Source organism: Cardiocondyla obscurior, linkage group LG29, assembly GCF_019399895.1.
Source record: "Cardiocondyla obscurior isolate alpha-2009 linkage group LG29, Cobs3.1, whole genome shotgun sequence".
NCBI lineage: Eukaryota > Metazoa > Arthropoda > Insecta > Hymenoptera > Formicidae > Cardiocondyla > Cardiocondyla obscurior.
The window spans coordinates 529,506-543,134 of NC_091892.1; the positions used below are offsets into that span (position 1 = coordinate 529,506).

General features: G+C 35.9%; 1 protein-coding gene and 1 long non-coding RNA gene across 3 annotated transcripts in view; one reads left to right on the forward strand and one right to left on the reverse strand.

Moving 5' to 3' along the window:
- LOC139112528 (uncharacterized) overlaps nucleotides 1–13,629 on the reverse strand; it is a 49,503-nt gene that overhangs the window by 24,873 nt on the left and 11,001 nt on the right. The gene's annotated exons all lie outside the window — the stretch shown is intronic.
- Nucleotides 1–13,629, forward strand: part of Ccap-r (Crustacean cardioactive peptide receptor) — a 40,308-nt gene that overhangs the window by 17,425 nt on the left and 9,254 nt on the right. For both annotated transcript variants that reach the window (XM_070673577.1, XM_070673578.1), the window contains exon 2: nucleotides 13,105–13,240. In XM_070673577.1, the coding sequence (XP_070529678.1) occupies nucleotides 13,105–13,240 (136 nt within the window). The remainder of the gene's footprint in view (nucleotides 1–13,104; nucleotides 13,241–13,629) is intronic.

Below are 13,629 nucleotides of genomic sequence, written 5' to 3' on the forward strand. Positions count from 1 at the left end.
AGGTAGCGGTCAGTCCATATCTATCGGTACATCAACGACCGATAGACCGATAGACCGCGAAGAATTCCGCCGCGATTTATCGCTCCCCATGGAATCGTATCCCAGTATCGATTTGCACCGCGTCAGGCAGTTTTTTTTTCGATATGCCGGGGACCGGTTTGATTCTTAATGACGCTTGAACATTTATCCAATTGCATTTCGTTCAATGAAGTAACCTCGCCATTTTTGTTATAAACTTAATGTTATTACTTTTAATTTTTATTTGAAAAAAAAATTAACGCTTAAATTTTTTAATTGTCAAGCATCTTCTACCTCTATTCTTTACCTCAACTTTTTGCCAAATTACTCGTCTATATGTATACATATAAATATCACTATCGACAAATATATTATTTGCAGAGTAAAACAAAACAATTAATAGTGTTCATAAAATACAAAGATTATTTTATATATTTTAAATTATGAAAATTGTACTAGTGTAAGATTAATTCAATTTCTCTAAATTTGTTACATATGATTTTATTAAACGTTACGACTTTTAATAGTCCTTATCTTGCAACATTTCGACTTCGAAAAGAAATTTTTTGCTTCAATATCCAATCAACTATCAATGATTTGTGATATACGCTATTCAAACGTGTTATCTATCGTAAATAAAAAAGAAGATGGGAGATCGACGAGTAGGAGAAAAATCATATTTCATATGTTCGCAGTGACGCGCTTTTTGCGTCAACCGGTGAAATTCCACGGTTTTTCTCTATTGCGTTGGAAGCACTCCCCTTTTCAGTTGCCTGCCCTACCCAGGAAAGCCGAAAAATAGCGAGGGTTTGACGGGAGAAAAGATCAGAAAGAGGTCGATCGACTCAAAGAATGTTTCCCCTTGATATCTTTTTCGTCGTATAGCCAATGCGACGATAACCAGGCATCGTCATTCTAACACTTTTCATTTTAAACATGAACGCATGTAATTTTTATATTCTCACACGTGTGCGGAATTCCAGATAAATTGGAAAATCCATCATATAAATTAATTATTTGTCGCTTGGATAGTGAAAATCAGTGGATATATGTGAAATATTTTATGCTAGCCGCGTTCTTACTTTTTTATCGCCTTTTAACGCGAAAGACTGTAAAAAACCGAATCGTGCTTTTTCAATACAAAACTTTTATCGAAACGTACTACACTGTCGTGATTAAATTCACAACATTAAACGTGATTAAAATCTCAATGTTAACCGTGGACTTTTCTCTACTGTGACGACCTCGTTTCTTAGAAAATGTTAAATGAAATAATCAAATTGACGGTTTCTATTTCTTTAACAGAGTAGCAATTTCAAAGTTACACGTAACAAACTACTCTGCGCTACATTTGTAGGAAGCTCTTATGCGGAACGAAGCCACGAAACTTCTTTATAAGATAGAGCAACATTAACACTGCGCACGTGTTGCATTTGTTGCAACTTTGAAATGTGTTCGTGAAGTCGTGATCTTCGTGAGGTTTCAATACGATTACATGATAATGAATTTCGCGAAATGGAAAATGTTGAGTTATATTTTCGTTAGATATTCTCTTGGCGATTTTATTATCATCCAGTTATTACGTGACACGTTTTTCAAACCAACAATAAAACTTGGTGGATCAAGTTTTCTCGTAAGCTTTTATGTGTTACTCTTATTACAAAGTAATTTTAAATCCCTAAGATTTATTTTCAAGTTAATACTTTTTTATTTATAATACATGTTATTCTTATATAATCTCAATGAAATATTTTTCGTTCAAAGTCAAATTTGTCAAAGTTCGATTTTAATTCTAATGCCCCGTTGTAAGATTATAAAAGCATTTCTATCGTACGCTCGGTAAACTATTACGGTGTAACGGAATATCTGGATCATTCTCGTTTTTTTTCTAATCCCAGTTTCCCTTCGATCGCCGTCATGTCGTCTCAGCTTTCACGCCGTTCTCGGAAGGGTATAATTTGGAAACGCGGAAAATCACTTTAGGATTTATCGGAAGTTATGCGAGATCGGTGATAAAACGCGGTTTTCTATATTTTGACGTCGGCAGTGGATATCCCGCCCTTAATTAGTGGCCATCGCCCCAACCTTTATTACCAGTCTTTAATAAGCGTGTACGCTTTCTAAGTAGTTCGCGCAAACGATCCCGCCGTCGTCGTTGACGCGACGATAACGTAATTTACATGTCAACCTGCCCCTAAGCTATAATATTCTCTTTGGAAGTATCGGCATTTATTCTGGAGGACTAGGGCTTTTTCCCCTCTTCATCTTTCAATAAATGTCCGGGTGTAAGCGTGTCTGTATGTGTAAGAGAAAAAGAGGTTCGGCAAACGATTGTATAGAAGCATGAGTATTTCATTGGATTAGAGTTTCACGTATATATATAAATTTTACGTGGCCTGTCTATAGAGAGTTCCAAGAAATAAAAAAAAAAAGTAATTATAAAATTTAATTAGTAGCCGCAAGGTTTTGCATTATTTTACTTCAACGAAAAATCCCGAGATTCCAGCAACTTGTCAGTAAAATATCTGATTGACTTTCGAGATTGAAAGCTAATTAACTATGCAGTTTTGTGAAATATCTATATACGTATAATTAAAAATTTAGTTTAGAACCACTTCTTTTTCTCTCTACCAGTCTCCTCTCGTATATCCCTATGCTCTTCCACCCATCCTTATTCTCATCTTTTCTCTCCGCATTTTCTCCCTTACCGTATAACCTGAAGACCTCTCTGTCCCCAATATCCATTTTAAATATTGTATCTTTTTTGTATTCGCTCTCTTTATTCCTATCTATTCCCTCCCACTCTCTCCATACTTATTAAGATAATATATATATATATATATTAATATATGTATAATTACGAATATTAATAAATTTATGAAGATTAGTCAAATCTCATTTAAATTTTTGATAAGAAGAGCTCGACTAGAAATTTCTTAAACAACCTGTTATATCGTCGAGCTTAACTGGCAAAGCGCTGTCTGTGAACTAATATTACGTGATATTATCTTGTTACACAGATACGGAACTTAATATTACGGTACACTACATTGAAATCTTTGACATTCGTATAATGCAAGATATTGATCTATGGATAAGCAAGTTCGTAAAACAAAAGTAGAAATTCTTTCACTGAACCGATGAAACGTAAAATCTTAGCCTTAATTCTAAAAATACTGAAAGAGCTCTGCAGCAAGAATTCAATAGCGTAAGCCCGATAGAACTTAAAATATTCTGTTTACAAGAAACCTCTTGATATTTTCTCAGAATAATTCTATTAAATTAAATTTAATATCGAAGAATGATTTTACTCGCAAATGCTGGTCATTTTAAAAATATCAGAGTAATGAAAAGATATTTAAAAACATCATTTTAAGAAATAAATGTTTCGTTAAGTTAAAAATATTAATTTATACATATATATTTTTTTTAACCAAAAAAACCTTTTCTTGTTGACGAGCAGCTTTTTTTTTTTTTTTTTAATGTTTTGAATTATAGTTAAAGACTACGCCACTGTTCTTAGCATCCTCTCTCTACTTGTATTAGGTTAAACCACCTTTAAAGCGAACATTTAATTTTACTCTGTCTTTATAGGAACTTCCGCAATTCGTTTTACTGTACCCTATTTCACTACCGTGTAGTATTTTATCGCTCCCTCTTCCCGCTTATAATGCGAAAAGGCTGCCAAGGATCGAACGCCTGCGCCAGACAAGCATATCGCTCTTCAGAGAAAAGCATTGTGCAATCCACCACCCTGTGATTCGTTACAACTGAACTGTGAAAATTGGCACGACAGTCACAGTTTTTGAACCCACGTCATCCATTCTTTTATTATATTTTTCATTAAGAATTAAATGTAATTCGTGATACAATAGAGAGGCAGCGAATAGCTCGGTAAGATTTTAACGTGTTAAAAAATTCTTTTTTCTCTATATTAAAATAATGTTGCGATAACATGTTTGAACGATAAATATGCAAGGGACACGAAGTTGCGACTTTACTAACGATTCGTGGCACGTTTCGGTTTTCGCAAGGCTACGCCGTCGCCTTTCTCGGCCCAACCCCGACTTTGCGCAACGTCACGATGCATAAAGTACCAGTAACTGCCGGTACTGTAACTGCCCCTATAATTGAACGTCTTCCGTTGCACTCGAGCACCGAATTCCATGCACGTGCGTGCCCCTGGGTAACTTTGTGCGTACTATATACGAGTGTCGAGATATTCCGTATAATCACGATACGAGAGGATATATTAAAAAAAATCTCAACTGTGAAATAGCACATAACACTAACTAGGTAATATCGTGCCGGCTTGTGAAACTGATATCGCTTTGAGCATGATATTTTTCATGTCGCTAATTAACGGGTGTCTTTATTTTAAGAAAAACTACTTGGGAGTTAATAGCGTGGCATTATTTCATCACCTACGCAATAATTGCTACGATAATGACATCATAATCTAATTGTTTCAACACACCGGAATAACTCGCCAAAATCAGAACGTCAAAAAAGTTTTATATCCTCCGATGATTACGCGAATCAATATTTCCACGTCGTGATATTAAAGAAATAAAGTTTATACATATTTTATTGCGGGGTGTTTATTACAAACAATTATTTGATAAGAAGAGACGTCCGTCAAATTGATGCAATGCTCTTATGTACTCATACATAGTACCGGCAAGATAGCCGACAAGTGGTCGGGATGTCGAACTGTCTCGCCGTCTCGTTTATTACAAGGAAAGGGAGGAGCAATTCGCGGTGCAAGAAAGACTCTTAAACTTTTACGACTGTCTCGCGTCTGCTACAGTACTTAAATAAGATTCCTCACAGGTTTCTAAAATGGACCGCAAATAGAGATCAAGCCAAAAACGTATTTCACGTATCGGAATATTGGTAGGTATAACATTATGATTAATGTAACAAATTAAGCTTATTCCTACCATTACCCGCACGTCCCGTATCAACTCTTCAACAACAGAGCGCTTCGCGGACGTGATTTGATAAATCCCGTGACGAATAAAGTTTGCAGATCGTCAATTAAAATCTCGCGAGATGCTCTCTGTCGCGGACATTATTTTACGCTAGAATTTTTTAAGTTTTACTTATTTGAGAAATTAATGGCGCGGCACGATGTAATTTGTCGAATGTTTCGCTTTCGCTCGATTTCTGTCCCTTTCTCATATTGCAACGAGTTTGTTTCGCGCCCTATAAACTCCGATCGCATATACATCGTTCTTTCAATATATAACAGTTACTTTCTCTCTTCTTTTTGTTTTTTCCCTCTTTATCAAAGTAGAAATATTGCGTTGTAAGAATAAAATGTCGACAGGCAATATCGAGATAGTTAAAAAAAAAGAAGTGAATCTTTATATCTCATCTTCTTCTTCTCGTTGTATTATAAAATCCTAAGTGTCTATTCTTTTTCTTTTTTTTGAGAAATTTACATTACTCTTGTTAATTACAAATCACACGTTTCTAATTAATATTCGTACTTTATGATAGAAAGTAAAAAAAGGCAGAATGTAAAATATTTTAAATAGCTGTGACAATGCTCGGACAGTGTTCGTAACACAATAATTAAGATAAATTGAAATTCTTATATATCAGACATTTTTCTTAGAAGGGAGATGTACTTATTAAGCTTCGCGTATACACGTTAGCATGTATTCTAAAATGAAGCGCATTCGCGCATCCCGTTAAAAAACCGCCCACTGTAACACGTCGCGCCTTTCGAGAGACACGAGCCATGCATTACGTATGCATGAAAAACTTTTTTATCAGCACAGAGTATCATAATAACATGAAATAATAATTTTCAAAACGTAGAAGAACATTCGATTCATGAATGCTGCCTGTTACTGCATTATGCATTAAAATCATTGTAATGCACATTTTTATTCCGTGTGCCATTATATTTGCTTATTGTTAGTATACCTTTACGAACGTAAAACGAATTAATATGGAATAAATTTAAAAAAAATATATTTAGAATTCACAGAATTTACAAAAAAGAGATATAAAATCCGTTTGTTTTCTGTAATAAATAAGAATCCTTTTCTAGCTACAAATTTTGCTTTATTGCAAATGTTAGATTGTTGAAATCCACGTCAAACAAATTCAAGAAGTGCCTTATGAAATTATACCACGACAATGTATGAAACTAATTGAAAAAGAAATTTCAAACGAGTACATGAGTTTTGCTTTCTAATTAATGTAACGCTGTTTTACACGCATCGTACGAGGTAATCAAGGGGACAAAAATGCGTAAAGTCGGGAAGCCGGGAAAGTAACTCTGGTATACGACAAGGTAAAATTATGCTACCGAAAAAAGATTAATAAATAAATAAAAACGAGATGCGTGGCATAAAAAGCGGCGCACTTCGTGCGGCATGGACGGCGAATGCAATGCGGAATAAAGACGCGAATGTGCCACCATAAGGTGAATATTGGGAGGGAGACTGCGTGTCGTCGACCTTAGAACGAGCCGAAACTGCTCGTTCTGCACAACGTGCTCGTCATCTCGAAGGACCTGATGAAACGAGGGTGTCGCTACCTCGTTGTCATTGAGATTGAGATGAAAAGTCAGTCGTCGACCGTTTTACGAACGCCTTCCGATTTTTCATCTCGCTTTCTCGGTATCTGCGTTTCACGAGATTATAACGAAGGGTAATTTTTAATTTAAATTAACTCTCATAAATTTTAAAGATAATAATATATATCTGATATAATATCCGATTCAAACAAAAGAATAGGAAGATTAGTTGTGAAAATTTGCTGCATTGTATTTCAAACGTGAAAGTATGAAAAATAAATATTAATAAGTTTTACGCAAGATAAAAAATAAAAAAAAGATGAGAAACAATGTTTTCGTGCAAGCGGAAAAATTCGTAAAAATTTAGAAACGTAAAGCAGCTTGATAGTAGTTTTTAGCTTCTTTCTGGCTTCTATCTCGTGAATTGAATTAAATCCACGATGTTGGCTTGGTTCCGGCATCTCGTAAACTCGCAGATATCGCGAAAATCTCGTCCGTGAAGAATACGAATGAGCATAGTATCGGTATACCGATAGTATGCATACCTTACGATTACGTCACTTTTTCCCTATTGTCGGAAGTGCATCGTATAACGTCCTCAAATACGTTACGCTCAACGCAGAAAGTTTTCTATAAAACTGTCTAACAAACAATGATAATTTCCTAACTATGAAAAAAAGTACTAAAATAATAGAAAATTGCAACCTTCTCATTTCGTGGGAAGTTATTTTTTTCACTTATTTGTAAAATATATATAGTTAATTCCGAAATGTTTAAGTTTTTTATATAGACATTACTGTTAATAGTATACATATATGTATGACTACCTGCTCTTAGCAAATTAAGGCAATGATATATTGTATTATTTTTCTGGCTGTTTTTCTTTACTGTTACTTGAATCTATCTACTTTTTACGAGAAGACAGATAGATCTTTTATTTATTTTTACAATTTGCATAATTTATATGTTACAAAAATTATTTAGAAAAATATTTAAAAGTGAAAAATTTATTATTATTAAAATGTTATGTATACTAAAAGAAACCATGAGCACGTAAAGCGTGAGCTATTTTTCAAAAGGTTGTGCGCGTATAATTGGGGACATTAATTATAATAATTTATGTTTGATAATTACAAATGAGTGATTAATGGTCAATGATTTGTTGCCGATTTAAGACACCCAATTTCTAACTACGAAAAAAAATGCATGTAACTCACCGATCTGCATGAGCTTCAGCGGAGTTGTAGATTTCTGCTGTTGACTGTAACATAAGAAAAAAATAATTAATGTAGACATGTAAATTATATAATATAATTATAAAAAAAAGTTTTTATTTAATAAAGATTTTTTTTTTAATTTATGCTTACCTAATAGTTGCTCCGCCGATGCAGGATGCCCGTCCTGGGCCTGCTCCTCCTCTCAGATGGGACGTGTCGAGCCATCCTTCCGCGCACTTGAAACTCGCGAACACCCCGACCGTGATTTTATAATCGCGAAAATTACTCAATGATCGCGCGTTCCATGTTCGGCACTCCTGTAAAAAAATTACCGTAAAAAAAAAACGCCCGATAAGTAGCGGCACTTCCGAAACGACCGACGAACCGACCGCGGTTCGTAAAATCATTAATATCGGCGTGCGGCACTTTACACTCGCGGAATAGTCCACAAAGTCCAAGTCTCGTCGGCGAAGTGAACGACGTCACGAATTTGCGTCCAGCGGCGAATGAGACGGGCCGCGACACGAAATGTTCCTCGCGCACTTAATCTTCTTCAAGTTCCTCCGAGGTCACTTGCTCGAAACAGGTTGAGAGCCGTGACGGAGGAGAATCTGACCGCGACGGAGGAGAATCTGGCCGCGACGGAGGAGAATCTGGCCGCGACGGAGAAGACGCGCGAAGTGCAGATTTCACCCTCTGATGATGGCGATCGCCGGAACTCACTGAACGCCGCCAAAGGAGATGGCGAGTGAAGCGGGTCGGTAGTCCTGGTCGCGGGCGACGCGGTTAATATCACGCCGGACGCTCCGTGCGCTGCGTCCGCGATAACCTTGTCGTTCCGGAGCATTCTTTCGACGCACGAAACCGAGCACAAGACGACGAGTGGAACGACAAAGGAGAACAGAATATGATCGCCCGTTCCCTAGTCGACGACGTCGACACTTATCCGTACACGAGACTGACCTCCCTGCGACCGAAAACACGCGTAATTGCGGAGCGATTACCGACACGTTCTCACGCCCGAAGCTCCACAATAAGACTGACCTTTAGAGATTTCGGATCTTAGGTAGATAGATTTCGATGCTCGGCATATCGTTGCCCGAATACAAGTACGTAAAACACGCAAATATTTCAATATTCGTCTTACCGCGTGAACCGCGTGTACACGTGACACGTGAAGGTATTTTCTCGACTGCGCAACGCTGCGCAACGGGCACGTAGTCTACGTAACGTAGACCGTTCGAGATCAGGCGATTCATGGAGCGCTGTGATTGGTCGGCGCGCTCGACTCCCCTCCATCACCCCGCCAGACTGGTGCCGACGATGTTAAACCAATTCATGCGTTACACCAAATGTTTTAAATACGATTTAATAAATGCAATGTATTGTATAATCATATAATTTGGAGGTTGTGGGTGAGGCGCGGTGAGGAAAGGGGAAATCGCGAAGACCGTTCTTGCTTGGACATATTAATGTTAAATATTAAAATTAAGTTTTTAAGCGGCAACAATAAACGGTAATAAAAAAAATCAATCAACAGCTAATTCAGGCGTCCCACCGATTTTCTTTATTTAAGATTTAACAATAAATAGATAAATAAAGTCAAGTTTTATTAGATAGTTTGAGAATTTTATAAATGTTTTCCTGGAATAAAAGTTCTCCGGAAAATAAATGAGATAACGTATGTCGGAAACAGCGGAAGACGACGCGGAAAAGACAAAGTAGTTTATATGTCGCTTTACTCTGACTGCCATTATATTTCACCCCGTTAAAAGGTTTGTATTTTCAAGCGTAGTATTAATCATTTTGACACGTTAAGCATTAAGGAGTTATATTATTTATCAAGATTTTACCGTCTTACCCACGATAATTTAATAAAGTTTCTTTTTCTACATTATATTAGCATTGCTTTCAATTACTCGCTTTTTACTTCGATCACCGATTCGTATATCGAGCGCCAGAAATCACAAAGTCAATACTCTTTTCTCGTTCATCAAGAGCCTACTTATACAGGAAACTGGCGTATATCCAAGAGTGCACTTTCCTTATTATTACTACGAGCGAACGACGTCATTAAGCTTATGCTTTTCGTTCAATCGTCATAAATTACGAATTACAAGTGACTCGTTACTCTTCGCCTAACCGTTTGCGGTAGTTAGGGATCTTTCTTGAGAACGGCATTACCACGTTGTCGTTCGATGACGATTTACCGTAGCTTGTTACGATTATACGATGTCGCTATGACTCGTTATCGATATTTCTGTTCTTATACTCGACATAACTATCTATTCCCACGCTTGCAGCAAAATATAAAGTCGAGATTGATCTCCGAGAATAATAGAATAAAAAAAAAAACAAGATTTTATATATCAAATTGTAAACTCAGTTGCTCTAATTTAGAAACATAAATCAGACAATTAAAAATTTTTATTTATATGTATATTTTATTTCTTTCAAATTCTTAATTTTCTTAACTTGTTTTAAATTTAAAAAAGAAATTATTTCTTCTTAAAAGAGTAGATATAAAAAATGCACCATTTCTTCGAGCAAATGGTTTACTTGTTCTGATTACGGTATTGTTCAAGAATTACGTGCTCTAAATTATGAGTGAGTAACAAAAAGAAAAGAAAGAATTGCACGTGCGAACGACGTCGTTTCTTACAACAGCTCGTAAAAACCCGACACTGTGTACATTGTAAACGCTCTTTAAAAACAATTTCTTCTCGTTATCGTAGCCTCTCAATATCATAAAGTAGGGGAAACGCACTCGCTCGATGCAATTGCGCAGATTTAATAAATTTTCATTCTAACAAACGCAAGAATTTACGTTTACATCGCGCACTCAAAATTACTTATAAATTCTACAATTCTACTAATGACTTGTATTTTATTGTAAAATTATGGATTAGCATTGAACGAAATGAGTGTTAATTAATAACTCGTTAGTATGATATTAGTCTAGCATCAATCTTACGTAAGTACGCACATTTGGTTATGCCGGCCGCTTTGTAAAACCGACGTGGAACCGTAGCGGTTTGCCACTCGACGGATAATACCTACGCTCAATTACGCGCAACAGATTTTTACAGGGAGTAAAAACGGTCCGTTTATGGTAGATTAAATGGGTTAACGTCGCTCGTCGTTGGCTTTCCTTTACAGATCTCGTGTGCGAAAAGCGCACAGTTTGCCGGCGTGTATCCGTGGCGAAACAAGACCGTAAATCAAGGCAATTTTTTACGATCAACGAAATTACGCAGTAATATGGCTAAGTGCTTTATAAAGTGCGCGGGATGATGGTGGAAATCGCGTGGATGAAAGCCTGTCATCTCGTTATTGCCATTTATTCCCGTCATCCATCGATGAGGTATCGTATGGATCCACTTAGATGGTGTCGCTATAGCTATATTATATCGATTGATTTGTATGTCGAGAAATATCTTGTCACTGACACGAGATGCACTAGAACCGAAATGCGTTTTTCACTTATTTTCCGTTAGACAGAATTTCACAAAAGATACGATAAGCTTCGATTTGTGATATTATTGGACATTAGATATAAATGTATTAAGCAAGTTTAACCACTACGTCTAAAATCCTATCCTTGATAGGTATATAATTATAAAATTAAAAAATCTCTACCCTCCCGTAGTAAGCAATTTTTATTTCATTATATTTTAATGGTGGAGTCTTTGATCAAATTAAAATCGATTTTATTTTAATAGAAATTTTAAGGCGTTAATAAATTTTGAATAATCAATTATAGAAAATAAAGGCTTTTTTCTAAATAAATTTTATATTAAGAAAAAATCAAATTATATTAATTAATACAAAATTTATTTTAAATTAATTTTATTTTGTAGCAGACTCGTAAATAAAAACATAATGTATAATAAACTCGAGAAATTCATCAAATTATTATTATTAAAATTTAACGCAATATTAAATGAAACATTTGGGTAACATATTTTCGTTTAATATTTAAATTGCTGTCAAGAGAATACAATATTCATATTTTCATGTGGTCTGTCAAAGTGCATATTCAAGTAGACGCATAAAATGATGTATAAAGATTAAATTACAAATCAAATGGGTTAATCTTTTTAAATTAAAAAAAAAAGATAAATAAATAAAAGAGTATAAGTGTTTTATTTTTTTACTACTTTTCAAAATTTTCACGAATATTTTTGAAACAAGATACTCTCTCTCTCTCTCTCTCTCTCTCTCTCTCTCTCTCGACGCTATTTCAATATTTTATGTCACAATATTCTTGATAAAGTTATGTTGTTTCGTTTAATTTATTAAAATTCATATTAATTAAATAAAACAGACGTATAAATAGTATAATAAAATTAGAGAAACCCATTCTAATTTCATCGATAAATATTGAAAGCATTGTCGCGTTAATTTTAATAATTGGAGTGAATTTGCAAAGTTGCCAGCAGCGTGTTAGCAGCTCCATCCCATGCGTGCGCTATTAATTTCTATCGATCATCAAACTTCTTGTTTGAAACGGACGTCTCGACGCTTCCGACAAGCACCGTCTTGCGAGTCACGCGATCCCATTCGCGCCTCCGGTTATACAGTAATCGACGGTAGAACTTTTACCATACACGACATGCAAATGCGTAAATTAAGTGGCCTCACGCTCGACTTGCGACGATAAATCGGATGGAATGTAAAACGATGCAAATTATTGAGAATATTTTTCGCGCACGTACGATAAAAAAAATTATTTTTTAACTGATAACGTACGAGTACATAAATTAAATAAATGTCTCTATTTTAATATTTTTTGCGATTAAGAGCCATGACTTTATTTCTATTCAGCATGCAAGTGCTCTAATACTATATTCGATACACGATACCCGCAAAGAGATCGAGCAATCTAAATCGCCTCTTTCATAGTTCGCAGTTTGCGGAAATAGAAACATAGATTTAGTGCTGAGTACGAAGAAAAAAAAGAAAGGGAGACGAATGGAATAGTAGCTCCGTAGTCCACGATTTTCGTCGATTCGGCGACATTTTCGCCGATGGGTGGATACTAAGGTAATTCACACACAACCATTCGGAAAGAAATACCAGTGCCAATAAATTTTCCCGAGCCGAAAGGCACAATCCGTGTTGTGACAAGAAATAGACATTGGAATCAAGTTCTTTTTGCGTGTAAATTTATATACCTCACAAATCTTTAAGTTTTTATTTATTATATTTATGAAAATCTCTTGTGACGTTTAGAATAAGCTTTTTGGAAAAGAGCCCGAACTGTGTCGAACTAAATTAAGGAATAAAACTACGGATTTTATAAAGGTAAAAGAAACGCATTTCCTTTTACAGACGGAGCAATTTGCGGTACTATGGCTCCTATTTGCAGTGATAGTCGCCGGTAACACTGCAGTCCTCGCCGGACTTTTACTGGGAAAACGTAGAAAATCCCGAATGAATTTTTTCATCATGCAACTGGCATTTGCTGGTAAGTGTTATGAAATTGTTAATAGCGTATAATTAAGAAAATTAATGTTTTAATATTTTTTTTTGTAAAATAATAACCTTTAGATCATTAAGCAGAGATCTATGTATCAAATCGTAGAAATTCTTGTACACCGAAAAGCAGATAAGGCGTTTTCTGCGGCGACAGCGGCTAGCGTACGTAATCTTAAAGACGGTAAAGGCGGAGGATGAGAGAACGGAGAGAAATCAGTCATCGGCAATCCGGCCGGCGCGGTATGTAATACATGCGGCACATGTGAAACTCGACGCACACGACGCTAAAGTCGCGTTCGCTAGCTGCCGTCGCCGCAGCAAACGCCGTGTCTGCTTCTCAGTGTACGTTTAATAAAAAGAGCACATAACAATGTGGTT